This window comes from Archocentrus centrarchus, chromosome 22, assembly GCF_007364275.1.
Source record: "Archocentrus centrarchus isolate MPI-CPG fArcCen1 chromosome 22, fArcCen1, whole genome shotgun sequence".
Lineage (NCBI taxonomy): Eukaryota > Metazoa > Chordata > Actinopteri > Cichliformes > Cichlidae > Archocentrus > Archocentrus centrarchus.
The window spans coordinates 24,909,266-24,936,663 of NC_044367.1; the positions used below are offsets into that span (position 1 = coordinate 24,909,266).

At 44.1% G+C, this 27,398-nt stretch overlaps 1 protein-coding gene across 1 annotated transcript; it reads left to right on the forward strand.

Annotated features, from left to right (window-relative positions):
* The first annotated feature begins 14,425 nt into the window (after positions 1–14,425).
* On the forward strand, positions 14,426–26,286 carry nrde2 (NRDE-2, necessary for RNA interference, domain containing). Its single transcript, XM_030718859.1, has 19 exons — positions 14,426–14,527; positions 15,343–15,448; positions 15,744–15,926; positions 16,017–16,157; positions 16,812–17,080; positions 17,711–17,928; positions 19,513–19,737; positions 19,936–20,125; positions 20,238–20,371; positions 20,661–20,781; positions 21,423–21,595; positions 21,687–21,858; positions 21,951–22,171; positions 22,260–22,725; positions 22,956–23,305; positions 23,431–23,570; positions 24,809–24,950; positions 25,226–25,297; positions 25,744–26,286. The coding sequence occupies exons 1-19, from the start codon at positions 14,452–14,454 to the stop codon at positions 25,867–25,869; spliced, it is 3,525 nt and encodes a 1,174-aa protein (XP_030574719.1). The 5' UTR covers positions 14,426–14,451; the 3' UTR covers positions 25,870–26,286.
* Positions 26,287–27,398: the final 1,112 nt, after the last annotated feature.

Below are 27,398 nucleotides of genomic sequence, written 5' to 3' on the forward strand. Positions count from 1 at the left end.
AGATGTTTTGGACACATGTGTCTCCTGTAGAAAAACAACATCTGCTTTTAAGTCTTTTAACCGATTAAAAATTTTTAGTCTCTTTTCCCTCGAACCAGCCCCGTGCACATTCCATGAGACAAATCTGAGTGTGCTCATATTTAAACTAACTGATGGACTGTTGTGTGCTCACTAAGGATGTGTGTGTGTGTGTACATATGTTCTGTATGTTGGCGTGTGCCCTTTATATTGATGTGTGCGTGTGTATGTGCGCTGTATGTTGGTGTGTGTGCATCTGCGCTGTATGTTAGTGTAGTAAACTGTAGCATTGTAAGTGACGTAAACATATTGCTGAGTGCAGAAAGAAAAAAGACGTGTAAAAAGTGAACTAAGTGACATAAGAATGAAATTAGATGAGGGGAAAACAAAACAGAACAAACAACCAAACAAACGATCACGGTACTATGCTGACTCGTCGGCGTTAATGGTACTACTTAGACAGATTTAGACTATTTAATGGTACTGTTTAGATAGTTGAAAAAAAAACTCAGAAAAGAACGTTAATATGGACACAGATCACCTGATCGATCAGCTGAGCCATGGCGTGGTGTTTTTGTCTCGGTAAAGCTGTCCGTTTACATACAGTTTGTCCACGGCGATGACAGCCCGGGAGCCTTCCTGCATGAACTTCTTCCGGATGGGGAATAGGGCCTTGCGTCGCTCCAGAATCTCCTTTGGAAACTGGTCGTTGACGCTGAAGTCCGTCCCTCTCAGCTCCCGGCCGCGGCTCTTCACCAGCTCTTTTTCTTTGAAGTGTTCGAATTTGGCCACGATCGGTCTGGGTCTGCGTGCTCCGGGTCGCTTCCCTCCCAGGCGGTGGACTCTATGGAAGGCGATGGTCTTCACGGCGTCCTCCGGGAGCTTCAGGTGAGTTTGGATAAATTCCTTCACTGTAGCCTCCGGGTCCTCCTCTGCCTTCTCCGGGATACCTGAAAACACAAGATTTTCTCTCATGCTGCGGGCCTGAAGCTCGATAATCGATTCTTTAATTTTCTTATTTTCTTCTGAGAGCCGGGTCGTTTCCTCGGTGAGGGAATTCACCGACTCTCTGAGGACAGCGTTTTCAGCAGCCAGTGTTTCCACCTGATGCTGGCTGAACTCGACTGACTCCCGCAGGGCCTGAAACTCCTTGTGAAGGATTTCAACCAGGGCCAAGCGGGCGTCAAAGCTGGACAATTTGTTATTAATGGACTCCAGAATGTCCACAATATTGGTGGTGGGTGGCGAAGTTGCCTCTGGGGAATCTTCTGGGCGGCTTCTTTTTGTGGACGGCGTTGCTTTGCTGGTGGAGGGAGTCGGCGTCTTGTCTGTTTTCCCCATGACGACTCGCTCAAAACACCCGTCGATGTACCGCAGCAAACTATCCAGGTCCTCTCCACCGTCCTCCAGATTGTTGAAAATAATTTAAGTTAGGCTAAGAAACTACCTATATTTTTTTAGTTTTAAGCCTGTCTAGTTATAAATTGGCGAGAAAAAAAAAGGCTAATCACGCAAATGTTTGCTGATAGAGTCACGCCGCCATTAACGATACTGCCGAGATTCACAAAGTCTCGCGTGACTACAGCATAGTCTCCGTCTCCGTGCCTTTGTTTGAGTTTCTGTTATGTTCCTAGTTTGTTTCAGTTTGATTAGCCATCATAGTTTCCTGTTCTGTTATTAGTTATTGTTATTGACATATTGATTTCATAGTTCCTTTTGTTCCTGTCTTCCCTGAGTCTCTGTTTTCTAGTGTCTATCCTGTCCCTTTGTCATGTCTCTGGTCTGATGTGTTCTGTTTTGTTGTTTATTTCCTGTACGGTGTGTCAAGTCTGCATTTCTGTCTCCGTCTAGTTGTTTCCGGTTTTACTTTGACAGTCCCTTGTCCCATGTGCTTTGTGTTTAGCTTTGCTTCTGTAATGGAAAATTTTTACTTTAACTCTTATAGCAGAAAGAAAAAAGGAAGCTAAAAGTGAAAACTTATAAAATGACTGAATATGAAAAACAAATGAAACGTTTAAGTGTTTGGAAGGACGAAACTGAATGTAGGAATAGAAAATCAATAGCTAAAGAAAGAAGAGCTAAAGAAGTGGCAAAACAGATAATGCCCTAATTAATGGGGTGACGGCTTTGGCCCCACCTCCATATGTTACTCGTGATACATCATCTCTCTATGCCAAGCTGCTATTCACCACCTTTGCAACACCATACAAACGGCTTTCCCAAAGGGGATTTCCTACATCGCATGGAAGAATCTTTCAATAAACACTCCAGCCTGGAGCAACCAGCTGTTCTGGGAGTGAATCCAACCCCATGGGAAAAGCTGTTGTGCGTGCACATTATGGATGGTCGAAAGCCTGAAATAGCAGGTGTGGTGAGGCAAACATATGTGGGCTTGAAGTATGACAGCCGTCTTACTGAACTGCGTCATCATGTGCAACATGCGCAGGAGCTGGTTAACCAGAAGAACCAGAGAAAAAAGGACAAACAAGATGCTGACCAAAGAAAAACAACCCTCACTCTGTACTCACCAGTCACCACTGGGCAAAACATCACCCGAGGGAGAGGGCGTGGACGTGGAAGAGGGCGGGGTGGCTTCTCCCAGATACCCAAGATGGCCGATGTTACAATTGCGGCCAGACTTGTCATTGGCGCAACAAATGCCCACAGCTAGTCAACGGAACGTCGACTAATCAGAGCATGTCAGACTGATCGGGGAGCGGGACTCCAGACGAGTCAGATGAAGGCGAGTTGCCTGATCAGCAAAAAAAGGGAAGTGAGATATCACACACACACAGTTCACACACTGGCACACAGTTCACATACATCACTGACACATGGTGCACCTAACACACACACAACCTGCTCAGCAGGCTCCCTGTGCACTGTTAACTTTGCCTTTGAGTTCAATGGCAAGGTGGGAATTTGTCAGGGCTACTGTGAGTCACCAACCATTTTTAATTCTGGTTTGAAAGCCTCTCTTGATGAGGCGTTCAAAGTGGATGATCTTCTTCTCTGTGCTCCGAGCCGATTTCAGTGTGAGCATGACACGATCTCCCTACTTCAACATCTATATGCTAAGGGGCACAAGGTCAGTCAGCCCAAATTACAGTTCACACAAACTCAAGTCCCACTCAGCATGCTGCCTATCTTCAGAAAGGATAGTTGCAGTGTGCAAAATCCCAAAACCACTGACTAAATGACAAATGATGTTTTTTCTGGGCATTACTTCCAACTGTAGAAATTTTATTCCAAATTACAGTAGAGGCCCCTCTCTCAGAGATGATTTATTCGTTCAGCTGAACGGACCATCAGAACCACCCTCCCCAACCCGCAGGACATTTACACCAAGCAGTGCAGGCTGAGGGCCATGAAGATCCTAAAACAGCCCAGCCACCCCGGACACTCTCTCTTCTCCCTGCTCCCATCAGGCCGGCGTTACCGCTGCCTGAGGACTAAGACTGAAAGGTTGAAGAAGAGTTTTTACCCACAAGCCATCCGTCTGCTCAACTCTGAGCCCTAACTGGACCATTATTGCACAGTGTAAATATTATAATTTAAAAAGTGTGTATAGTGTATAGTATATAGAGTATAGTGTATAGTGTGAATTACTTTTTTTTATTTTTTATTCTTCTTATTTATATGTGTGTGTATATAAGGTTGCACGTACAAAATACATTTCACTGTGCATTGTACTGTGTATAACTGTGCATGTGACAAATAAACACTATCTTATCTCTTATCTTATCTTATGGCGAGAACCTGGCCGCACATGATCTCATCACCTGGACACCTGAAGGGGAAGATGCTTTTTTAGAGATTATTACTCTCCAAACCGCTCCAGCTCTTGCACTGCCAGACTCTTCATGTCCTTTTGTTCAAATGGTTGATGAGAAGGGGGTATTCATGTCACCAGTCTTATTACAGAAACATGGTGACTGTTTGAGAACAGTGGCCTATTACTCTTCACGCCTGGATGCGGTTGCAGCAGGACTACCGAGTTGTTAACGTGCCATGGCTGCTGCTGAGAAAGCTGTCTTTGCTTCACGTGATGTTGTCGGCTATTCTGATTTGACGGTCATGGTCCCACATTCAGTGTCTATTATTTTGTTGGAACAGAAAACTTCCCGCCTTTCTGCTGGAGATGGCTTCGTTACACTTCCGTGTTGCTTGACATGCCTAACATTACAGTGCAGCGATGCACTACTCTCAACCCTGCAACTCTCCTACCCACTGCTGATAATGGAGAACCACATGACTGTGCTGCTGCCCTGCAGATTGTCTGCACGCCTAGACCTGACCTCACAAAACCCTGACTTTGTTCTCTTTGTTGACGGCTCCTCTCACAAATCTCCTGATGTCAGAATCAGAATCAGAATACTTTATTGATCCCAGAGGGAAATTTCTGTTGTTACAGCTGCAACCGTTTCATTTAAATGAGTAAACCAAAAACACAATAACATACACTAAAGGCATAAAAATATAAAGACTAAAGAGATAATTTGACTATATACACATCTAAATCTATACACATATGAAACTTGTGAGTGCAAAAAAAATTTTTAAATAGGTGTCATTATATATATATGCATAGTCCTTTTTTTTTGTACAATGTGTAAGTGTATCTACAATGTATATAGTGTATGTACAATGTATATGGAAATTTAAACAATTTTATGTACAATTGCAGGCACACATACCAAATGAATACTGATAAGTGAATGACACTGATGAACCACAATGTCACCTATTAAGGGAGGAGTTATAGAGTCTGATGGCCACGGGTAGAAATGACCTCCTGTGGCGCTCTGTGGTGCATTTTGGTGGGATGAGTCTTGCACTGAATGTGCTCCTGTGTCCCATCACTGTGTTGTAGAGTGGGTGGGAGCCATTCTTCATAATGGCCTGCAGCTTAGACAGCATCCTCCTCTCCGACACTGCCATAAGCGAATCCAGTTCCACTCCCACCACATCACTGGCTTTGTGGATCAGTTTATTGAGTCTGTTGGCGTCTGCCGCCCTCAGTCTGCTGCCCCAGCATGCAACAGCATAGAGGATGGCACTCGCCACCACAGACTCATAGAAGATCCTGAACGTAGTCCGGCAGATATTGAAGGACCTCAGGCGTCTCAGAAAATAGAGACGACTTTGGCCCTTCCTGTATAGGGCATCAGTGTTCTTAGCCCAGTCCAGTTTGTTGTCAATGTGTATTCCCAAATATTTGTAATCCTCTACGGTGTCCACACTGACCCCCCCCCCGATGGACATAGGGGCCACCGGTGCCTTGTCTTTCCTCAAGTCCACCACCAGTTCCTTTGTCTTTGTCACGTTGAGCTCTAGATGGTTCCGCTTGCACCATGTGACAAAGTCCTTCACTGTCCTCCTGTACTCATCCTCATCTCCCCTGCTGATACATCCAACTATTGCAGAGTCATCAGAAAACTTCTGAAGATGGCAGGTCTCTGAGCAGTAGCTGAAGTCTGTGGTGTAGAGGGTGAAGAGGACAGTCCCTTGTGGGGCTCCAGTGTTGCTAACTACTCTGTCAGACACACAGTGCTGCAGGCGTACATACTGTGGTCTGCCAGTCAGGTAGTCAACAATCCAGGACACAAGGGGGACATCTACCTGCATCGCTGTCAACTTATCACCCAGAAGAGCAGGCTGAATGGTGTTGAATGCACTTGAGAAGTCAAAGAACATGACCCTCACAGTGCTGGCCGGCTTATCCAGGTGAGCATAGACTCGGTTTATCAGGTAGATAATGGCGTCCTCAACTCCCAGGCGGGGATGGTAGGCGAACTGGAGGGGGTCCAGAAATGACTGGACCATGGGCCGGAGCTGATCCGGGATGAGCCTCTCCATGGTCTTCATTATGTGGGAAGTCAGTGCCACTGGCCTGTAATCCTTGATGCCACTGGGTCGCGTCATCTTCGGGACCGGAACGATGCAAGATGTCTTCCACATCACAGGGACCCTCTGAAGATTCAGGCTCATGTTGAAGACATGGTGCAGTACTCCACAAAGCTGGGTGGCACAGGCTTTAAGCACCCTGGGGGAGACCCCGTCAGGGCCTGCAGCCTTGTTTGTGTGGAGTCTCTTAAGTTGTCTTCTCACCTGGTCAGCAGTGAGACTAACTGTAGAGGTGGCAGATGACGGAGGGGTGGAGATGTCAAGAGGGCCATCACAGGAAGGAAGCAGGCTATTGTGAAGTGTGGGGGTGGGTGGGGGTGGAGTGGACTTCTGGAGACCGGCAGCAGAGCTGTCTGGACGAGGGATGACAGAGCCTGCAGTGTCAAACCTGTTAAAGAACAGATTTAGCTCATTGGCCCTGTCCACACTGCCCTCCATTCCCTTGTTGTTGCTGGTCCTGAAGCCAGTGATGGTTCTTATTCCACTCCATACCTCCCTCATGTTGTTCTCCTGGAGTTTCAGCTCCAGCTTCCTCCTATAATTGTTTTTAGCCTCCCTAATTGTTGTTTTAAGTTCCCTCTGGATCATTCTCACCTCCTCCCTGTTGCCAGCCCTGACGGCCTTCTTCTTATTGTTGAGAAGTGCTTTAATGTCCTTTGTTACTCACGGCTTGTTGTTTGGGTAACATTTTACAATCCTGGTAGGAACAATGGTGTCCACACAGAAGTTAATCTAGTCTGTGATGCATTCTGTGAGCCTGTCGAACATGTGTCAACCATGTTGGCTATGCTGTCTGTTCTGAACATGATGTACTTGTTTCTGGCTCCCTGCCTGGGCATTTTTCTGCTCAGACAGCAGAACTGGTTGTCCTCACAGAAGCCTGTCGCCTCTCAGCAAATAAAACTGTCACCATTTACACTGAGTCCCGTTACACTTTTGGTGTTGTGCATGACTTTGGTGCTCTTTGGAAAAACAGATTGTTCCTGAAATCTGATGGCAAACCTATTTTGAATACCACACAGGTTGCTGACCTTTTGGACGCTGTCCAACTGCCCCATTGCTATTGTCAAATGTGCCGCACTATGGGCCAGACATCCTATATTCCTGCAGCACCCCCTAGGGATACCCCAATGGATGTGGTCAAATGCCTTCTCCAAGTCCACAAAATACATGTAGACTTCTTGGGCAAACTCCCACACACACTCGAATATCCTCAAGAGGATAAAGAGCTGGTCCAGTGTTCCACGACCAGGATGAAAACCGCATTGTTCCTGTTGAATCTGAGGCTTGGCTAATGAACGGACCCTCCTTTTCAGCACCCTGGCATAGACCTTACCTGGAAGGCTAAGGAGTGTGATCCCCCTATAGTTGGAGCACAACCTTTAGTCTCCCTTCTTAAAGATGGGGACCACCACCCCAGTCTACCAATCCAGTGGCAACATCCCAGATCTTCACACGACATTGCAGAGGCATGTCAACTAAGACAGCCCTACAAGATCCAGAGCCTTTAGGAACTCTTGTCCACCTCAGGGACCCTGCCACCAATGGGCAAGTCGTTCCCCTCGTCCCTAGACTCTGCTTCCACTACAGAAGGCGTGTCAGTGGGATTAAGGAGGTTTGCCAGAATCACGTCAAGGCCGTTCAAAAGTCTTTTTTTCATGGCCTCACTGAACTCCTCCCATACCCAATTTTTTGCTTCGCCCACTGCCCAAGCCACATTCCACTTGGCCTGCTGGTACCCATCAGCTGCCTCCAGAGTCCCACAAGCCAACCAAGCCCAAGGTGACCACCATCTGGTTTCAGGATTAATTCAATTCAATTCAAATTTATTTATATAGCACCAAATCACAACAAACAGTCACTTCAAGGCGCTTTATATTGTAAGGTAAAGACCCTACAGTAACAGGCACCAACCCGCAGCTCTGAGCAGCAGCCTCAACAATGGAGGTGCGAAACATGGTCCATTCAGACTCAATGTCCTTGGAATGCTGTCAAAGTTCTGCTGGAGGTGGGAATTGAAGATCTCGTGGACTGGAGCCTCTGCCAGGCATTCCCAACACACCCTGACTATACATTCATGTGCACCAGGTCTGTCCAGCATCCTCCCCCGCTACCTGGTGGTGATCAGTTGAAGGCTCAGCTCCTCTCTTTGCCCAAGTGTCCAGAAAATATGGCCGCAGATCTGATGATAAGATTACAAAATCAATCATTGGCCTGTGACCTAGGGTGTCCTGGTGCCAAGTGCACTTATGGACATCTTTATGTTCAAACATGGTGTTCGTAATGGACAAACTGTGGTTTACACAGAAGTCCAATGTCAATGTCAATGTCAAATTTATTTATATAGCACATTTAAAAACCAGAATGGACCAAAGTGCTTCACAGGCAATACATAAAATACAAAACATCAACACACAAACAAAAATCCAGACAAAAATGTAATAACTAAATAAATAAAAAATGTCAAGATTTGCTCGAATTAAAAGCCAGACCATAAAAATGCGTTTTTAGCAAAGATTTAAATGTAGCAACAGTCTGAGCTGATCTAATATGAGATGGCAAGGCATTCCAGAGACTCGGCGCCACAACTAAAAAAGCTCGATCACCTCTGTTTTTAAGTCTAGACCTTGGAATTTTTAGGATCATCTGATTGGCAGACCTTAATGTTCTGACAGGAGTATGAACATGAATAAGATCAGACAAGTACAGAGGTGCCTGCCCAGATAAAATCTTAAAAACAATCTAAAATCTTAAAATTAATTCTAAAATTAACAGGAAGCCAATGAAGTGAGGCTAAAACTGGAGTAATATGCTCACGCTTTCTGGTCCCTGTTAAAAGTCGAGCAGCAGCATTCTGGACCATTTGGAGCCGACGAAGAGATGACTGAGATAAACCTACATATAAAGAATTACAGTAGTCAAGTCTAGACATGATAAAAACGTGTATGACTCTTTCAAAATCCTTATAAGAAAGATAGGGCTTTACTTTGGCCAACAATCTCAGTTGGAAAAAACTAGTCTTCACCACAGAACTAATTTGTTTGTCAAAGTTAAAGGAGCCATCAATGATCACACCAAGATTTTTGACAGATTGATGGATGTATGACCCTAAGTGTCCAAGAGAGGCAACAGAGGTCCTCAACTGGTCAGCACAATCGAACAAAAGAATCTCAGTTTTGCTTTCATTAAGATACAGAAAATTCATGTTTAGCCAATTTTTCAGGTCAGAAAGACAGTTCAACAAAATCTGCAATGAATTTGGAGCATTAGATTTCATTGGAAAATAGATCTGAATATCATCAGCAAAACAATGAAAAGACAAGTTATATTTCCTAAAAATTGACCCCAGGGGTAGGATATATAAAGAAAACAGTAATGGGCCCAAGATAGATCCTTGAGGCACACCACAGACAGGCTACAGAGGAAGAATATTCACCCATACTTACAGAAAACCTTCTGTTAGTCAAATAGGATTTAGACCAATCAAGTGCTGAGCCTCTAATACCCATACACTGTTCAAGGCGAGACAGAAGAATCGAATGGTTGACAGTATCAAAAGCTGCTGTTAGATCTAAAAGGATTAATATAGCAGGGCTTCCTGAATCGACAGCTATGAGAAGATCATTAAGAACTCTTAAAAGGGCAGTTTCAGTACTATGGTGGGACTTAAAACCAGACTGAAATTTTTCATAAATGTCAAATTCTGCTAAAAAGGCTTGTAGTTGGTTAAAAACAACTCTCTCCAAGACCTTTGATAAAAAAGGGAGCTTAGAAATGGGAAAATTACCAAGGACAGATGGATCTAAATTCTTCCTTTTTAAGAGGGGCTGTACAACAGCATGCTTAAAAGAAGTTGGAACAACACCTGAGCAGAGAGAGGTGTTGACCAAAGTTAAAATACTGGATCCAATAGTACTAAAAACATCATTAAATAAAGGAGCAGGGATACTGTCAGTAGAGCAATTCCCAAGACGTAGTTGATTGACTATGTCCGACAAATAAGGGAACGTAATTGGCTCAAACTCATCAAAAACAGCAGGACACAAGGGGGATATTAAGGGTTCTACAGCAACGAGTGTGGAATGCATAAGGCCAGAAATTTTGTCAGTAAAAAACTTTAGAAAGCTTTCACATAGCATGTTAGATGATGGCTCATGATCTGAAGCCAAAGGGTCAACAAGAGAATTAAAAACTCTAAAAAAAACTTTAGGCTTATGGCTATTAGCAGCAACGAGATTGGATAAAAAGCCAGTCTTTGCCTTCTTTACAGCACTTTGATAGATACGCAACATGTCCCGAAGAATTTCATAAGAGACCTGAAGTTTATCCCTTTTCCATTTTCTCTCTGCCTGTCTGCAGTTACGTCTGAGAGTGCGAATATCCTTGTTTAGCCAAGGCTCAGAACGTGTTTCAGAGCGTTTCCTTCTCAGAGGGGCCACACAATCAAGGATCTCCCGACAAGTGCAGTCAAACATAGTGAACAATTCCTCAACACTGTATTCACAGTGATCCAGGGCATACAAACAAGTGTCTTTAAAAGCAGCAGAAAACCTGGAGGCAGTTGAAGGGTTAAGTGAGCGTTGCCAGCGTGTGCAGGAGGGGATAAAATCTCACAGCATCTGACCGTGACCGTAAACAACACAGGGAAGTGGTCTGAAATACAGGAATGACAGATTTCACTGATATCCACACATAGGCCATAAGACAGCACAAGGTCCAATGTGTGTCCTTTTTCATGTGTGGGACCAGCAACCGATTGACTCAAGTTAAATGACTCTAAGAGATCCAAAAACTCTCTGACCATAGGTTTAGACTCACAACAAACATGAATATTAAAGTCACCAACAATTAAGAAATGGTCAGATTTAAGAGCAATTCCTGCGACAAAATGCATAAAATCCTGAACAAAGTCTTTGTTAAATCTTGGAGGACGATACATAACAGCACACAGGACAGTCATAGGAAAATTTGCCTCAAAAAGCTGCAGCTCAAAGCTGGCACAGCTATCAAACGGTACCTCACGGCAGTGGAAGAAGGATTTAAAAATTGAAGCTAGCCCCCCACCTTTACCGGTGGCCCACGGAGAGCTGAAGAAATCACAGCAAGGGGGAAAAAGCTCAGAAAACAATACAGTCTCACCGTCTTGAATCCAGGTTTCCGTGAGAAACATAAAATCCAATTGGCGTGACGTGAAAAAATCTTTCAAAATAAAACTTTTGTTCGCCAGTGATCTGGCATTGATCAATGCCAAGCGTAAAAGCCGATCCTCTCCAGCCAAAGATGCAGCCCGGTCCAATGAGCGAAGATTAGATCTATCAGTACCGCGTCTGTGGCCTCGACCCCGTGGAGGAGCAGAATATGGCACCAGCGGAATGGCACCGGATGAGCCCGAGGAACTCGGCACAACTGGACAGAGCCATCGCCAACACACTGCCGATAAGCAGCGAGAACGAGCCTTCATCCTAGCTCGCACACCTCCTCGTTTCCCCCGTCGTCTGAGACGCTTCCTACGGGGAGCTGCAGAGGTTCGACGCCACAAGTACACAGGTATGTCAAGCAAGTCCGGTGGACGGCTGGCTGACCAGGTGTCAAAGTTGTACATCAACAGAGACGCTTGGAAATCACGGATGTCAAGAAGTGACTGGCGATCATAAACGAGCAAAGCTGTAACATCTTGGCAGAAAAAACCAATGGATACAAAAACAACAAACAGCAAACTGAACAGGCTAGGTAGACGACTCGCCGTAAACACTGGCGCCATCTTGGAAGTGACTAAACACCATTCAGGTTCAGATCGGGCAGGTCATTCCTCCCAATCACGCCCCTCCAGGTCTCACTGTCATTGCCCACGTGAGTGTTTAATTCTCCCAGTAGGATGATGGAGTCACCAGATGGAGCACCTTCAAGCACCCCACCCAGCAACTCTAAACTGTCATTTGGAGCATAAGCACAAACAACAGTCAGGACCCATTCTCCAGCCCAAAGGGGCAGGGAAGCAACCCTCTCGTCCACCAGTGACAACTCCAATGTACATGCAGTAAACTGAGCGGATACAAGAATACCCACCCCAGCTCACCGCTTCTCACCAAGGGCACCTCCAGACTGGAACAGAGTCCAGCCCCTCTCCAGGAGACTGGTTCCAGAGTCCAGGCCATGCATTGAGGTGAGCCTGACTATAACTAGCCGGTATCTCTCAACCACACGTACTAGCTCAGGCTCCTTCCCCACCAGAGAGGTTACACTCCATGTCCTGATAACCAGTCTTGATAGCCAGTGATCAGTTTGCCAGGGCCTCTGACCTTGGCCACCGCCCAACACACCTCACTGCACCTCACCCCTACGACGTCTCCTGTGGGTGGCAGGCCTAGAGGAAACCGGTCCATGTCTTCTCTTCGGGCTGTGCCCATGCAGGCACCACAGTCTAATGCCCGGCCACCAGATGCTCTCCTTGAGCTACCTCCCCAGGCCTGGCTCCAGGGTGGGGCCCCAGTAACCCTATCCAGGGCAGGGTAAACAGTTCCCTTGATGTATCTTCCATAGGGCTCTCCAGAATTACTCTTTGTCTGGCCCCTCACCCAGGACTAATTTGCCATGGGAGACCCTACCAGGGGGCAAATTCCCCTGACAACATATCTCCTGGAATCACAGGGACATATAAATCCCTCCACCATGATCAGGTGGTGATTCACCTTAGAAAGATAACAGCAGCATTTGTCTGACCATCAGTAAAATGAATGTATATCATATGACTATACACAGAAGATGATTTCTCCTGGTTTCCTTCTCGTTCGGTGGCTGAAGCATTTATAAGATCTTTTCAAGCTGAGATCAGGTGTTGTCTTACCCCCAGGTAACTGCTACTGTGCTCGAGGACACAAGCTCTTTAGGTATCATTACTGTCACATAGCTCACATTCACCAGCAAGTACAGAGTAGTCACCAGAGAAATGGCTATCAGCACTGCCCTGGGAAGATTTACCTGTGCCAAAAGAGAAAGAAAGGAAAACAAACCAAAGGCAACATGACTAGCTTGGTATGCTGTGGTTAAACCTTGGTTGCACCAGGGTTTGCAAATTAACAAATCAGTCACACAGAATAACATGAAGCCCACTTGAATATTTTTTTTTTCATAGTTTGCCAAAGCATGAAAAAAATGCTCTCCAAACCTGAGCTGTTGTTTAATTAAATTTGATTTAAGTCTGAAATAACAGAAAAAGACATTTTCATGCAGTTAGCAGACACTGTGGAACAGTCATATACTAATACTGCTGAGCTCTGGCACAAAAACTCATTATTTGTTCTCAAAAAGTTGGAGATGCAAAAAAAATGTTGATGGAAATGTTTCGTGTTGTCAAAACATGTTCTGTTGCACCATCCTCATATCTTATGTTCACAGCATATCTTTATTTACAGTCTTTGATATCAAATTAGAGTTAGGACTGCAGTTACAGCAATCCAAGCAATGTCCTCTCGTGTACCTTTGTTAACTTCGCATAAAACCTCAGACACCTTGATCACTGATTTACAGAGCAAAGTTGATAAATCACCTGAAACACAAAATCAGAGTTGGGGGGCTTAAAGCACTAAGTATAGCATTGAAACAGTCATATTTTCCTGCATAATCTTTATCAAAGCACTGTCTGTCAGGTGAAGCTGTATTTTAAAAATATTGTTTGCATAATCCCTTTCAGTCTTACCTCTGGTCTGTTCAGCTCCTCAGTGACATAGTTTAAGTTGTACCAGCCTGAGTAAGACCAGAGACTTTGAAAGACAGCCATTCCTAGAGTGCTCAAAGAATACTGAGTGTCTTTAAAAGCATTCTCAACTTTAAAATTTTCCTCAAACACAGTGCTGCTCCTTATGACTTCCACTAGTCCTCCAATTACAATGAAAGTCAGCGAAATCACTTTGGCCACCAAGAAGACCACTTGGACTCTGAGAGCAACTCGGACATTCAGGGCGTTGGTGATGGCAACAATCAAAATACAAAAAGCTGCGACACATTTCACAGCCAGCTGAGTAGGCGTGCAGCCTGGTTAAAATGGAGCCATGGCCAGCTGATGTTTATGCTCATCAGCTCAATATTTGGGTGAAGATGGCCAGAGGGATCATACGTGCCCCCCTCCTGTAGATCCAGCAGACTTTTCAACAGCTTCTTCCCACAGGCTGTGAGAGCACTAAACTATGACCAGGGACCTTCTTTGAACATTTGCACAATCTTATTTACACAATACAGCATAAGCACTTAAACATTTAGGCTCTCACTACTCAGTATGAATGCCCTGGCTGCTGGCCTTATTACTATTTTTTTATCTTTGTATATTTAACTGCTTTGTTCGAAGTGAAACGCCATTTTTCTTGTTTTCGCCAGTAAAAACCATAACTCGGAATTTTGAGTTAAATTTCGAATTAATGATGGCACCCCCCGCCCCCATTGGATCGATTTTACAAATTAAAAAAAAATATTCACGTTTTATTTTGGCGAGTCCAACCGCCAAGTGACGTCACATTCCTGCGTCCTGTTTATATGCGACACTGGATCATGGCGCTGTTTCCAGCGTTTGCAGAAGAGGCGAGCAGCAACGTTAAAGATTCCGCCAAAGGTGATCACTGCTTCCTGTAACACCCTGCTTTTATTATCGGTTAACACTCTTCTGGACGCTCCGTCAGACTGACAGGACGCCGACAAACTGAAACCGTCCGAAAATCGAGCTGATATTCGCTGTCAGAACAGCGGCTCGGCGCTGGAGCTCTGTGACACAAAATGTCCTGCTTTGTCTTTGCTTTATCTTTGATTTCACGACTCGAAAGTCCAAGACAGCTGCTGTCGTCTTCTTTCAGTGTGATATTAATGCTGGTTAACTGTTGCTGGGAAAAGCTGCTGATTTGTTGTCTGCGAAGGTTCTCAATCATCCAGGAGTCTAGATGCTCTTTAGATGTTGGCTGCCTTATATGATCCCACACAGCTTAAGTAATATTAAGGTCCAGGCTCTGGGGAGGCTAATCCATGACTGATAGTGTCCCACTGTGTGTTTTTCTATCCAGGTATGCTTTTACCGCACTGGCAGTGTGTTTGGAATTATTGCCATGCTGAAAAGTGAATTCGTTTTCAATCAGATGTTTTCCAGATATTACTTTGTACCGTGATACTTTTCTGTGTTCATAATTCCATCAATTTTGACAAGATCGCCGGCTGAAATGCAGCCCCACACCACGACACAGACTCCACTGTGTTTTACAGATGGCAATTGTGCCAGTTATAATAAAGGAGTACATGAGATGTGTGATCCCTGCACTACAAGGGCAAGATGCTTGCGAAAAAAATATATATATGTTGACAGAAGCAGATCATGTCATTCATGAGTCATCATTCATTCTGATTATCAAGTAGCTTTCTTTTGTCTGCTCTGATTTTCAGAATTAGATTGGCTGAAGAATAAGAGTTTTCAGACTGGAGATGCCCTCTCTCTCCACAGTCGATTTCTAGAGAAGACCAGTGAGGAGGAAAACAAGTGGGAAGCAAGGTAAAAAAATAAATAATCATAACTCTTTTTGCTGAACTTTGAAATGCTTTAGAAATATGTAGAAAATTTTCTTTAGAAATTCATCACTCCCTGGTTCAGTCCCTGGAAAGACACAAACCCCTGGGGGTGGTGTCAGGAAGGGCATCTGGCATAAAAATCTGCAAATTCAAATGTAGCTCTAGCCAGTGAGGTGGCCCCAAAATTACCTTTAGCGTTTAGAAATTCATCAAACTGTGTTGAAGATTGATGACTGGTGCTGAAGCCTTTCTTTGTGTCACTGCCTCATAATCATCAGCGTTAGCAGAGATGTCAGCTCTGAAGACGAGGGACAGGACAGTGTGGCATCCAGAAAGAAGAAAAAGAAAAAGAAACAGAAGAAAAAGCACAAAAAGAAGAGTGGGAGGTATTCGCACAGCAGCGGATCTGACTCTGAAACCATCTACCCGAGTGATCTCAAAAAGGAACAAGAGGCCGAAAGGTGCACAAATATCTTTAATGTCACAGAGGCTTCCACTTGTAATTTTATATTCTATATATAACCTCACTTCTGTTCTGTGAAACTATGCAGGCAGGAGGCTCCTCAGTTAGCGAGCCGTTTCTCCTGGTTGGATGACCTCCAGTTGCCGACAGAGCAGCCGTTTTGTGTGGATCGAAAACCAGACCCCGCCAACTGGACTTACAAGTCTCTGTACAGAGGAGACGTAGCCAGGTAAAACCCAAACTTTTGCCCTGTCTTGCACACTTGACTCCCCTCGTCTTTAGTCCTTCGTGCACAAACGGTGCACAAGTAGAAGTACATCCTCACCGACATTTGGCACGACTGCATCATAAACTGTTTCATTATAACCCATTTTTTGATCTCAGGCCTATCTGTGCTATATTTAAGGTTACTTTTGACTAGTTTTGCAACATTGCGCAATGTCATGGGAGATTATACTTTTTTAAAGTCTTGCAAACAGTGAAGGGCAAAAAAGTTTGATAATTTTTAATAAATGAAGCAGCATATGAATAAAAAGGATGAGTTTTTTAGAGTTCTGCTCCCACCACAGTTTTTATATTCCAGTTGTGTGTGACTCTGAAGGTAAAAACACTGTAAGGACACACCTGTGCATCCTCGATTATACTATAGCTCCTCCTGCCCTCCTCTCTCCTTTCTCCTCTGTCCTCCAGATGTTTTTTAGGAATCCTCAGACAGTTTAAGGAGAGGTGGGATTATATCTGTCCTGAGTGTAAAGACAGGACTATAAGCCCTACGCACAAATCTGTGCTTAAACTGTGCGTGCAAATGTTTCGTGTGCAAATCTGGGATTCATCCATATATTCTGTACCCTGCCTCAGACCCACCTTCATGTTTGTGTTCCAGATATAAGAGGAAAGGCAGCTCGGCCCTGGGTCTGGAGTCTCACAGGCAGGGAGTCAGCTGGGAGGATTCAGAGACTACCAACAAGAAGAAGAAGGGCGGGGACAGTAAGAAAGCAGCGGACAGATACTACTCTACAGTCAATCGACAGCTGCTGAAGTCAGCGCCTCCTCTTCCTGCATTACCTGCAACTCCTGATGGTAGCGATGCCACCACCTCTGCATTCTTCCTCCCTCTGGGTGATGATGAGGCAGAAAATAGAGGAGAGAAAGGTATGAGGTTGGGGGGGGGGGCTTAATTCTTAATGTGCCACTTTAGTCCTTATCATTTTACCGATTTGAGGAACACACACTTATGTAAGTGACCACGATCAAGGACTAATCAAAAAAATGTCAGCAGAGTTTGATTATTTTTCTGGCTGACAGAAAAAGGGATTAAGTCTTCACATTTGTAAAACAGGCCATCTCACTAATCATTTGAGAAATCTCTGTATGAGTCTGTCCGTCTCTTCTTTGTCTCTCTCAACGTCTGTTTATCTGATCTCCTTCAAACTTAGGTGGTGCCAAGTTTTATGTCGTTTGAGCAAATGGCATATTATTCGCTAAAACATTTTTCTCTGATGGTGTGTATATATAGGGGAAGGGTCAGACATAGACACAGTTATGTTTGTTTGGCTCTGTTAGGGTCTTTGTCAACGCATTCCCAAGCCTCTTACCTCCAAGTTAAACCATCCGAACCAAGACCCAAGAGCTCAGCTTCCAGGGATTTAGCATCACAATATAGTTCAGGTCTTTAATGGACTGAAATATCTCTAACAACTTCTGATTATTCCTCATGGTAGTCCTTACAGATAACCCCTGCTCTTTAATGCATGAGTTTATTTATTTATTTATTTATTTTAGGTGACAGGGGCCAGAGATCGTTGGTGAATCCCCTCGGTGTGTACGACTCCTCGACTGCCCTCTGGCTACAGGGAAAAGGACAGCAGGACCAGCAAAAGGAGGGTGCTCACACGGTAGAGGGCACTGCCCTTTTGGGTGGGAGGACTGAAGAGTTTAACAGGCGGCTGAGAGAGCAGCCAGCAGACACACAGCTGTGGATAGAGTTCATACGATACCAGGTACACACCTCTGTTTTATCATGCTGCTGTAGGAATGTCAGTGCTTCAGAGGGTGCTTTGCAGGAGTCAGTACCAGAGGGCGCATTAAAGTTTTCTTTAAAAAAACAAAACAAACACCAACTGTGCTCTCACATGAGAACACCACAAGAAGCACTGAGAGGACTTAAGCTGGGATTCTGCTCGGGCATAATTGACTCAAGGGAGGTTGTTGCAAAGGAGAGATTTTTTCTGACTGACAACATTTGTCTGAAATCTGAACCTTCACTCTGCTCCCACACTGGAAGCTGAAAGTACCAGTGTCATTTTGGGGGAACATTTCTCCAAAAAGCTGACTTTCTGATTCTGTAAGCGCTCACTTCACAAAGAAGAAATCCTGCAGCAGGAATTTTACATTCACCATCCAGTTTCTTAACTTATTTTCCAATTCAGGGTTTCAGGGGTGTTGGAGACTATCCCAGCTGACACTCTGGACAGGTCACAAGTCTGTCGCATAGCTGATGCTGACAAACAACCTTTCACACTCACATTTACACCTACGGACAATTTCAAATCACACACAGCATTTAACATGGAGATCTGCCATTTTCCTTTAGGGAAAATTTAAACAAGTTTCTCAGCATGTTTTGTGTGTGTGTGTGTGTGTGTGTGTGTGTGTGTGTGTGTGTGTGTGTGTGTGTGTGTGTGTGTGTGTGTGTGTGTGAGACCACATGCAAAATCTGGGACATTTTTATCTACATCTGGAAATACTCAGAGATCTAAGATTTAGAAACAGTAATTGAGGTTCTTCACCACAACAGCAATCAAACAGTTTAGTGCAAAAAGGTTCATTTACTTGGGTCCTGTCCTTCCACTAAAGAAGTGTTCAGGTATCTCAGAAGTGGATTTGATTAACCTGCAGCCATTGTTGGGGTTTAGGGCATTCTAGAATACCGCATTTAAGGTGGAGATCTGTCGGTAAAGGCTTAAACAAATCATGCACACAAGTTAAACCAGGAGTTTCAAACTTAAATGAAATGAAAATGTGCTTTCATTTAATGCAAACTGCATGTTCAACAAATCTTCCCATGTACATAAAACCCTCAACAGAAAAAGTTTGACATTTAATCAACCACAATAATACATTTTAATTAAAAGTTTTAAAAGTGACCTGCCATATAGTTTCAGTAGCTTTAAAACTGCTTTAATGTGCTCCTACTGCCTGTTTCAGGAAGGAATTCAAATCTAAATGCACTTTTTATTTATTGCCTGGGAGCAAAACAAACACAGCTGCCTGTAAATGTGACGTGGATAAAAGGACTCTGACATCTGTCTGTCGGGCCAGATTCTGCAGCAGGAAAAGAGCCCAAGCATACCTCAGAGCTTTGACTTGAAGACCAAGAATCCCTGAATATCACAGATATTCCTCCATAGTTGCCTGATTTCCACCCCAGTTACATTTTTGGGGGGATATTTAAATAGGATTTAAAATGTGATGGGTGCATTTCTAGATAACCCATGCAGTGTAATAACAGGAGAGCACTCTCTTTGGCTTATGAAATAAGATTCAGTTTACTCCATCACCACCTCCTCTCCCTCCTGCTCTAGGATGAGGCGAGTGCGGCTGTGTTCAGAGGTGAGGAGGAGCAGCAGGGCAGTGATGCTGTAGGGCACCGCAAGTCTTCCCACAGGGCTGTGCTGGAGAAAAAGCTAAGCATCGCAGATCGTGCCGTGGCCACCAACCCCCTCTGCATAGCTCTGCAGCTTGAGAGGCTGCGAATCTGCCAGGAGCTCTGGGAGCCCCCAGCTCTGGCTAAAGAGTGGAAGAAACTGGTACATCTACACTACTTTCTTAATTGTGATTAGAAAAAAGACACAGGAAGTAATTTTTTTTGGCTGTTCAACCACACTTATAAATATCCCCAAAATGCTGGAGAAACCCTCAGGCATGCCTGATTTACTGTTTGATAGCAATGGAAAAAAGTATCACATCCAAATAATAATAAAGTTGCTCTTTATCTGTTGGTTCAGGTGTTTCTCCACCCAAACAGCACCCCTTTGTGGAGGGAGTATCTGCTCTTCACCCAGAGCTACTTCAGCAACTTCACTGTGTCCAAGGTCAACTCTGCGTACAGCAAGTGTTTGAGCACGCTCAGTGCTGTGCGAGACGGCAGCATGGTGTCTCATCCGTCTCTGCCAGGAACAGAGGAGGATATGTTGGGTAACTGAGACGGTTGACATTTCAGTGCGAGGTTCATTCATCATTTGGTCCTTTTCTTTTGTATGAGGACAACATTAAGGCTCATTAATGTCGTCCTTTTTTTTCTGTCCAGATATCTTCACCCAGCAGTGTCACTTCCTGCGTCAGTGTGGTCACTCAGAGAAGGCGATTGCACTGTTTCAGGCCATGATCGACTTTACTTTTTTCAAGCCTGACAGTGTGCGAGAACTGTCCACTAAGCAGCAGGTACACACACACACTGAGTTTTAATGTTGTAATCTACTCTTAAAGGACATGTGTGACATATTTTTTTCTAGGAGTTGGATGTGATGATAAATAAAACTGTCCTGGATCCTCATGAAATACCACACAGCCACTGGCTGCAGCTAATGAATGTGATGCAACTTTGCTTGTATGTAAAAGATGACTAGCGACAATGACACGGTTTTATTTTTTCTTGAATTTAGTGCGTTTTCTGTTTTAGTGAGGAAGAATTTGTGCCCTTCTGCAGTTCTTTCTGACTCTGTGTCTACAGGTCGAGTTCTTTGAGCCGTTCTGGGACAGTGGGGAGGCCAGAGTTGGGGAGCTTGGCGCCAGAGGTTGGAAAGCGTGGATGCTTCAGCAAGAGCGAGGAGGTTGGCTACAGCCCACTCCAGGTAAAACACACAGATCCTAATACTAGTGTAACCGAGGCATTCCTAAGCCATCTGAGAGATGTAATGTTGCTATTGTGTCCTGGGTCTGCCCCAGGGTCTCTTCCCAGTTGGAGATGCCCAAAAACATCTCACCTAACAGGCGTCCATGATGTCTGAACCACCATCAGCTGGCTACTGTAGTTTGAGCCAATTGGTGTGCTCTGCACCGTATTTCTACGGCTGAGCCCACCACCTGTATCTGTGGTGCTGTTCTTTCAGTCACTACCCAGAGCTCACAGCCAAAGGTGATGGTAGGAACGTGCATCAATCAGTAAACCAGCGTCACCGTCTGTCAGTCTCCCTCTCCCCTAACTCGCAAATGAGACCCCAAGATACTCGAGCTTCTGCACTTAAAGCAGCAGCTCATTCCCCACACACGAGAGCCCCCAGTACAACTTGGAGGTCACCACTCGATGAAGGAAAACAACCACGTCATCTGCAGCAATCAAAGACCACATGACTCTGCCTAGAAATTCTATGTATAAAACAGTTATTGCAGGCTGTGTGAGCCAAGCTCTCTTTATGGGAATGTTATTAATCTACACATTGATTTTTTTTTTTTTTCTCCCCTTTCTGGTGGTGTGGGGGGTTTTCTTCCAAAGAGGAAGAAGAAGAAGAGGAAGAGGATGAAGAGGAGGTGAAGGACAAGACCCAGCCCAGAGGAACCATCTGGCTGGATGTGGAGTCATCTCGTGAAGCCACACACTGGTTGCCCTGGAGGCCTGACAAAGCCAAGAGCCAATCAGAAGAGGACTGTGAGGACCCTGACAGACAGGTAAAGTGTTTGATTGTTTTAAGCTAAAATAATCTGTTTGAATGTTATCATGTAGTTTGACCCCTCTGCCGACCTTTCTCTCTAATTCCAGGTGTTGTTTGATGACATTGGCCCATCCCTGATTTGTTTGTCTTCGCCAGAGCTCCAGCTCCGTCTGTTTCTACGTTTCTTGTCCTTTCTGGGTCTGCCTGTGGACTCTGTGCTCTCTGCTTCCCCGTGTCAGCCTGGATTGCTGCTGGAGAACCTCTCTCTGCTCACTCAGGGTAAAAATAAGTCTGAATACAACAAGCTGCTATCGTTTTTAAATATAATTGAGATGAAGTCTTAAAAAAAAAAAAAAAAAATTTCATCCTAGGTAATGATCCCCATCATCCTCTGACCTCCTACGACCTACCTGATGCTGGGGTTAACTCTATAGGTCACATGACAACTCTCCAGGGAACAAGAAAGTGGGTGGGGCTCGGGAAACAGGGCGAAAAGTTCCTCACCAACGTGTTTAGTATGCTTCAGCCTGTGCTTCCTCGCCACCACCGAGCCTTTCAGTCACTCAGCTGGATCCGGTACGAGAAACTCAAGGTAGGAGTTTGTTCATTTGACTGCATTCAAACTGAAAGTAAGGTCAAACTAACCTCCGCATCCTTTTGATTCCTCATGTTTGCGTCAGGTCTTGCGCTGCTTGCGCAGCGGGAATAAAAAGCGTCTTCGCTCTCAGGGGAAGAGCAGCAAGCGGGTCACCAAGCAGCTGCTCAAAGAACCAGACAACCGCTCATCATTGGTGTTGTGGCGGGAGTACGCCCACCTGGAATGGCTGCTGGGCAACCTGGATGAGGCCCGCAAAGTGTTCTCCACAGCGATGGCGATGGCAGGAACCAAAGGGCTGAGCAGCTTCGCTCTGTGTGATCTGTGCCTGATGTGGTCCCAGCTGGAGGTGGAGGACGTCGAGAAAGGGCGACAGGGGCAACCGATCGATGTAACGGCGTCCCCGGCTGTGTGTGTACTGACCCAGCTAGCAGAAGGAACCTCCTCATTCAGTTCATCTTCCCCCTCCCCGGTTTCCATCTTAAAAGCCAGAAAATCCTATGAACAGGCTCTGGCCATCAGCTTATCAGCCCTGGACCAAAACAGTAAAGGTTTGTTTTCTGAACCGTTTCCAAGTGTTTAACCTCTCAAAGACCTCATAAACCAGGGCTTCTTCTGATGGAAACCCTGTTTTCTAAACTGATTATAGTTTGTTGCAGATTTCAGAATAGTGGTGGAGTTAAAGCCATCTTACTTCAGATTAGAAGGCATCTGATGTGTTAAAGAGTGTAAAAAATGATCTCCACTTTATGAGCTCGCTCTTTTTGTCTAATCCTTTCAGCTTCAGCTCAAGACGACCTGACGGGAGAGAAGCTGATGGTGAGAGGTCTGGTCGGCTGCTATGCTCTTTTTCAGTACCTCACGGTTAGCATCCAAGCAGCCAACGCTGTCTACGCCCTGGTCAGAGAGAAGATGGAGGAAGTGCACCGCACGCTGACTGAAGCTGATTCAAATGGGCCCTGTGTCAGCAGGCTAGTTTCTGAGTGTGAGGTGTTGGCGGTGCAGCAGGCGGCATTGCTCAGGTACCACAACAACGTCGCTGTGTTTCCTCTAGTGACACTGAGACAAACACTGACATCAGCCCTCCCGGTCTGCCCCACCAGCACCCCTCTCTGGAGCATTTATGTACAGGTTAGCCTAATTAAAAACTAATTTTTAACCATCCTTCTCTACATGAATTTTGTTCTTACAGCTATTTGAGCCATAACATGATTCATTAATTTTGGCCTGACTGACTTCCATGGGATGTGTTTCAGGTGGAGAACCGTTACCATAGCGCTGGACGGGCGCGGCGCTTTTTTCACTCTGTAACGAGAGTCTGCAGCAACGTGATGCCGCGGCTCTTTGCCATCGTCGCTGAACAGCAAAGGAAGCAGCTGGTGGACGCAGCTCAGCGGTAAGACGACAGATGGTGACCACGAGCATCAGAATTCACATTATTTTACAACTTAGTTTCTAAAAATATAAGGACGGTATGCAAACTGTAAATAAAAACAGAATGAAATGATTTGGAAATGGATGAAAGTAGTTTTAAAAAATTTAATTAATAAAATGCTCATTTTGAAGCCAGCAACAAGTTTAAAAAAAAAAAAAAAAAAAAAAAAAAAAAAAAAGCAAGTGAAGGGCAACCAAAGACTGGAAAAGTTCTTTAATGTTCAAAAAAAGTTAAATACACTTGGTGGAACATCACACAACTAATCAGATTTATTAATATTGTGATTGATTAAAAGATGAGTGTGCCAGAGACGCTTTCAGGAGTAAAGATTTGGAGGGGACCATCATGTGTCAGCCTAAACTCTTGTGAATTCACCCCAATTTCCCTCAAGTTGCAAGTTTGTATAGACTTTGTGTGTCCCTATTATTAGTAATAAATATAGTTTTTTAATTCAAGTTATATTATTTGATTTATTTACATCTTATATTTATTTTATAAGGTAACAAAACTGATGTTTAAGCCTGATGTTGCCTTACACATTAAAAAATGACTCCTCCTCTCTTCCTGCCTCCACCGAGTTAAAGAAGAGAGGACCAACCTGGCTTGTTAACAGTGCAGAGTTCAGTTTTGTTTTAGGGGACGAGTAACCGTGCACATCTGAATGTTATATGCAGGTTTAGCAGGAACATGTGCTGCCATCCATGTGGTGATGTTTTCAGTGAGGCTTTGCTTATTTCAGTGAGATGATACTAAACCACATTCCTCATGTATCCCTGTAGAAACCCTCAGTCTGCCTGTAGTCCAAACCTGTCATCCATGTTTTAAAAAAAATAAAAATAAAAATCCAGAAATCCTACATTTATTAATTTATAGGAAACATTTGGATTTAAAGCTACAGCATTTGTTTCCTTGGTTACCAAATGCTTAAAGATTTCTGGTGTCAAATTTTAAATTAGCAAATAATTAAAACAAATTAATTTAATTTGCACTCACAAGGCCCTAGGCAGTGTTTCTGTAAAGTTTTATTAAGATTGGTCCACTTGTCTAGGAGGAGATGGGGAACACACATAGATACAAATGCTTTGATGATTATAGTATGATTTAACGCAGCGTTCCTGGAAACAGGGTTGCACATTATCTATTCATAATTATCAAATTTTTGACAAAATATTGCACATGTAAATCTATGGTATTTATAGATCCTGTTGCCATGATGACTCCTTACCCATCCTGCCGGAGAACGGCCTCAGCAACCGCATCCGCGGACTCTTCGAAAATGCCATAGCAACAGAGACGGGTGCTCACTGTCCTTTACTTTGGAGAATGTACATCCACTTCCTGGTGAGACTGCTCACACAAACACGCGCACATTTGCTGCTGTTTCCTGCACTGGAGCCACAAAACTGTTAGGGAAGACGTACAGACCTGATCCTGCTTAAATAGGGGGGGGAAATTATCCTGAAAGAAAGATTCTAAAATGTGCATTTCAGGAAAAAAAAAAAAAAAAAAGGTTCCTCCTCTTACAAAATATTGATTATGCTTCTCTGCATGTAGATGCACAAATATCGAAAAATGTGTGCACTGTGAATGTAATGTGTATACATGTGAACTTGTAGGTGTCTGAAGGAAAGGTGGATAAAGCCAAAGGGATCTTCTACAAGGCCTTACAAAATATCCCCTGGGCTAAGGTGAGGCACACACATACAATGAAAGTGATAATTCCCAAAACTTAATTTATAGTTCCTTGGTGAATCCTCAGAGTCATCAGCTGTGGTTATACAAGTGAAACTACACTGATAAATATTGAGCAGCTCCTCCTGGCAGACAGCTACAGCTTCTGCTTCCAGTCAAAATGGTTTACACTTCTTATTTTAAAGCTTAAAATATCTTTCAGCTCTGCATGCTGCCACTTGATCAATATACTGTGCTTACACAGCATATTACTACCAAACTAACCAGTCACAATTATCACCATCTCTGTCACCCTGATGTCTTATTACACTTCTGCAAATTAATTCAAACTCAGTTCTGTAAATCAAGCATCTTCAGTTTTTAGACTGTGCGTATGTAAAATTCACTTTTGTGTGATTGTTAATTGGCATTTATTCGTGTGTGTGTGCGTGTGTGTGATCAGGGTTTGTATATGGATGCAGTGCAGCTGTTTCCCGATCATCTGCAGGAGTTTGTGGACCTGATGACAGAGAAAGAACTGCGAGTGCGGCTGCCTTTAGAAGAACTGGATATACTGCTGGAAGACTGAACACACACACACACTCTATTCGAGTGTGTGTGTGCGCCTTCATATTGACAGACTTGATGAAAAGGACGCACACAAAGGCAAACTCAGCACATACAAGGCTGCGGTATTGAACTGCTGCAATGACCTGAGGATGGGCAAAGAGTTATTTTTGTATACAGTGACTCAAAATGCTTTAATTATCACAGCAAACCACTAAAACTGTGCTTTAGTACTTGATTTTGTCAATAAATATAAGACTAATTTATGTAACAGGCCTGTTTTCTGTTAAATATGACATAAAATGTACTCTTTATGCCAGAAGTTGTTACAGTCCTTCGTGTGCTCCCCATCTCCTCCTAGAGTGGACCAATCATGGTCAAACTTTGCACAAATATTGCCTAGGGCTCTGTGAGTGCCAACATTTATATGGAGTATACAAATCCCACAATTTGACAGTTCAGTTGAGCACTGAATGGAACGCCAGATGAGAATGATGTCACAAATGGTGTCCCTGTAGGTTTGCTAGTGAAGATAAAATGAGGAAGTGATGAAGCAAAAAGAGCTGCCTCTCAGCATATCGTCAAGGTAACAAAGTATTAATAATTATAGTAAATGTCATTAAACAAAATTAGCAAAGAAAGATACATAAATGCGAATGTAACCTTTTAATAGTCACAGTTATTGACCAAGTGCCTGGTAAGTGTGCTGAAGACGCACACGTGTTACTGTGTATGGCTAGATATATGAATATATATATGTATGTATATGTATACTGGATTCATAACCAGCATAAGGAAATCAGTGTCAGAGTATTTGTAGCTTCCCGTCATTCTAGTTCAGCATCTGCTCCAAAACAAATCCATCTCCTGTGTGAATAAAGTAGAGATGGCCGTACCTCCAGAACAAAAAGCTCCACAACATCATCTTGTTCAAGTGCAACACCTGAGCCTACAATAACCTCTCTTCCCAAGCCTCAAGAGGATCACATCAGTCAGTCATCAACCCTTAAAAAGCCAGAGGAGAAACTCTTGTCAGTGTCATCGTCTGAAGCAGAGGAAAATGTCTAATGACTTAGTCACCTTTCTCTTAATTAGAGTTCTCATGAAATCCAAAAAGGCCACAAAATTGTCTCTGGTTTCACTTAAAGAAATTGATGCTGCTACCGACCGTCTCACAGATTTGGTGCACCCTGAAATCAGCAGCGTGGAGTCTGTAAGAAATCTCATGGACATGCATCAGCTTACCAAAACAATGGCTAAGGGGCCTCAGTAAGGAGTTTGGGGCCACAGAACAGGCCTTACAGGCTGCAATGTCATGTAATAGATCTTTTGTTTTGAGGCACCTAAAAATCCATCTCGGTATCCTCCTCAGTCCTTGTCCAAAGAAGTCCAGAACTGCCAGTTCAGCAGTGGGAAAAGCTCTTACAAAGCCCTGCTCCAGGTGCTGCTGTAAGCACATTGATGATTAATTACCATCTTCCTCCACTGCCCTGCTTCTTTCAAAATCTTGACACAGACCTAATTTATCCAAAAACTAATTTTAGCATCAAA